The sequence below is a fragment of the Merops nubicus genome, unplaced genomic scaffold, assembly GCF_000691845.1.
Source record: "Merops nubicus isolate BGI_N331 unplaced genomic scaffold, ASM69184v1 scaffold5145, whole genome shotgun sequence".
NCBI classification, from domain to species: domain Eukaryota; kingdom Metazoa; phylum Chordata; class Aves; order Coraciiformes; family Meropidae; genus Merops; species Merops nubicus.
The window spans coordinates 6,968-7,930 of record NW_008610130.1 but is presented as its reverse complement, the minus strand read 5'-3'; the positions used below and the strand labels follow the sequence as shown (position 1 = coordinate 7,930).

General features: G+C 48.4%; 1 protein-coding gene across 1 annotated transcript in view; it reads left to right on the top strand.

Moving 5' to 3' along the window:
* Nucleotides 1-900: 900 nt before the first annotated feature.
* LOC103773418 (zinc finger protein 76-like) overlaps nucleotides 901-963 on the top strand; it is a gene marked incomplete at its 3' end in the record, with an annotated part of 6,343 nt that continues 6,280 nt past the window's right edge. The window contains exon 1 of the mRNA XM_008940785.1: nucleotides 901-963. This exon is cut by the window's right edge and continues 7 nt beyond it. Within this exon, the coding sequence (XP_008939033.1) occupies nucleotides 901-963 (63 nt within the window).

The window sequence follows — 963 nt, the reverse complement described above, 5'->3', positions numbered from 1 at the left end:
TCAGAGGGGCCTCGGTGCCCCAGCGACCCTGCTGGGACGGAGCCGTTGCTGGGAAACGAGCTTTAATGACCCTCAGGAGGTGTGTGCCCTAAAAACACACCGAGTCTGCTGCAGGCTGTAGGGAGCCCATGGGTTAGAGGGCTCTAAGCATGGCACAGAGCCTGGCTGCACCCCGGGCTACTGCAGCGACGGGCAGAACAGTCAGGCTTGTTCCTGGAAATCAAAATGACAATCTATTAGGCTATCTCAGAAATGACTCAGGAAGAATCTACTGCAGCTGTTCTTAAAGATAATCTATCAGCAGAGTGCCTCTTTAGCAAAATGTTCTTGTGTGGGTGTTTAAACATCATCTGCTCGTAGCCTGAAATCTTCCTCAGAAGCCTGGGAATGAGACAGGAAAGGGAGGAGAGACTGAGGATGCTTCTAGGGACAAAGCTCATCATCCTTCCCCTGGCTCTTGCAGTGCAGTACACCCTCAGCATGTAGGTTGACTTTGAAGCACATGTAAAACTTCCCTGCAGATCATTTAGAGATGGGAAGGGCTTGAATGTGGCACTTAGAACATCTCTAAAAACAGTCTCTTGGTTCCTCAACTTGATAAGCTTTGTCTGTGGAGTAGATTGTCAGCCCTGCCTGCTGTTGCTGTGGGAAGGGGGTATCTTTTGTCCAGTTTAATTATTTATCTAAAATAGTTTATCGTTCAAGACTCTTTATATGTGCAAAAAGAAAAAAAAACACACATAGGGAGAAGCTAAAATTTGAATCATTCTTTTTATTTAAGGCTTGCAACAAAGAAGACAACTCCCTGTGCTGCAAACCCCGTGCTCTGGGTCCTGGTGCTCTCTGTGAGCACACAGAGTCAGGTGAAATTCATGTCTGAGGAGCAGCCATCGGGGCAGGATGGAGAGCTGGGGCCTGCAAGCAGTGACCCTTAGTGATGGGACGACAGCCTACGTTCAGCAG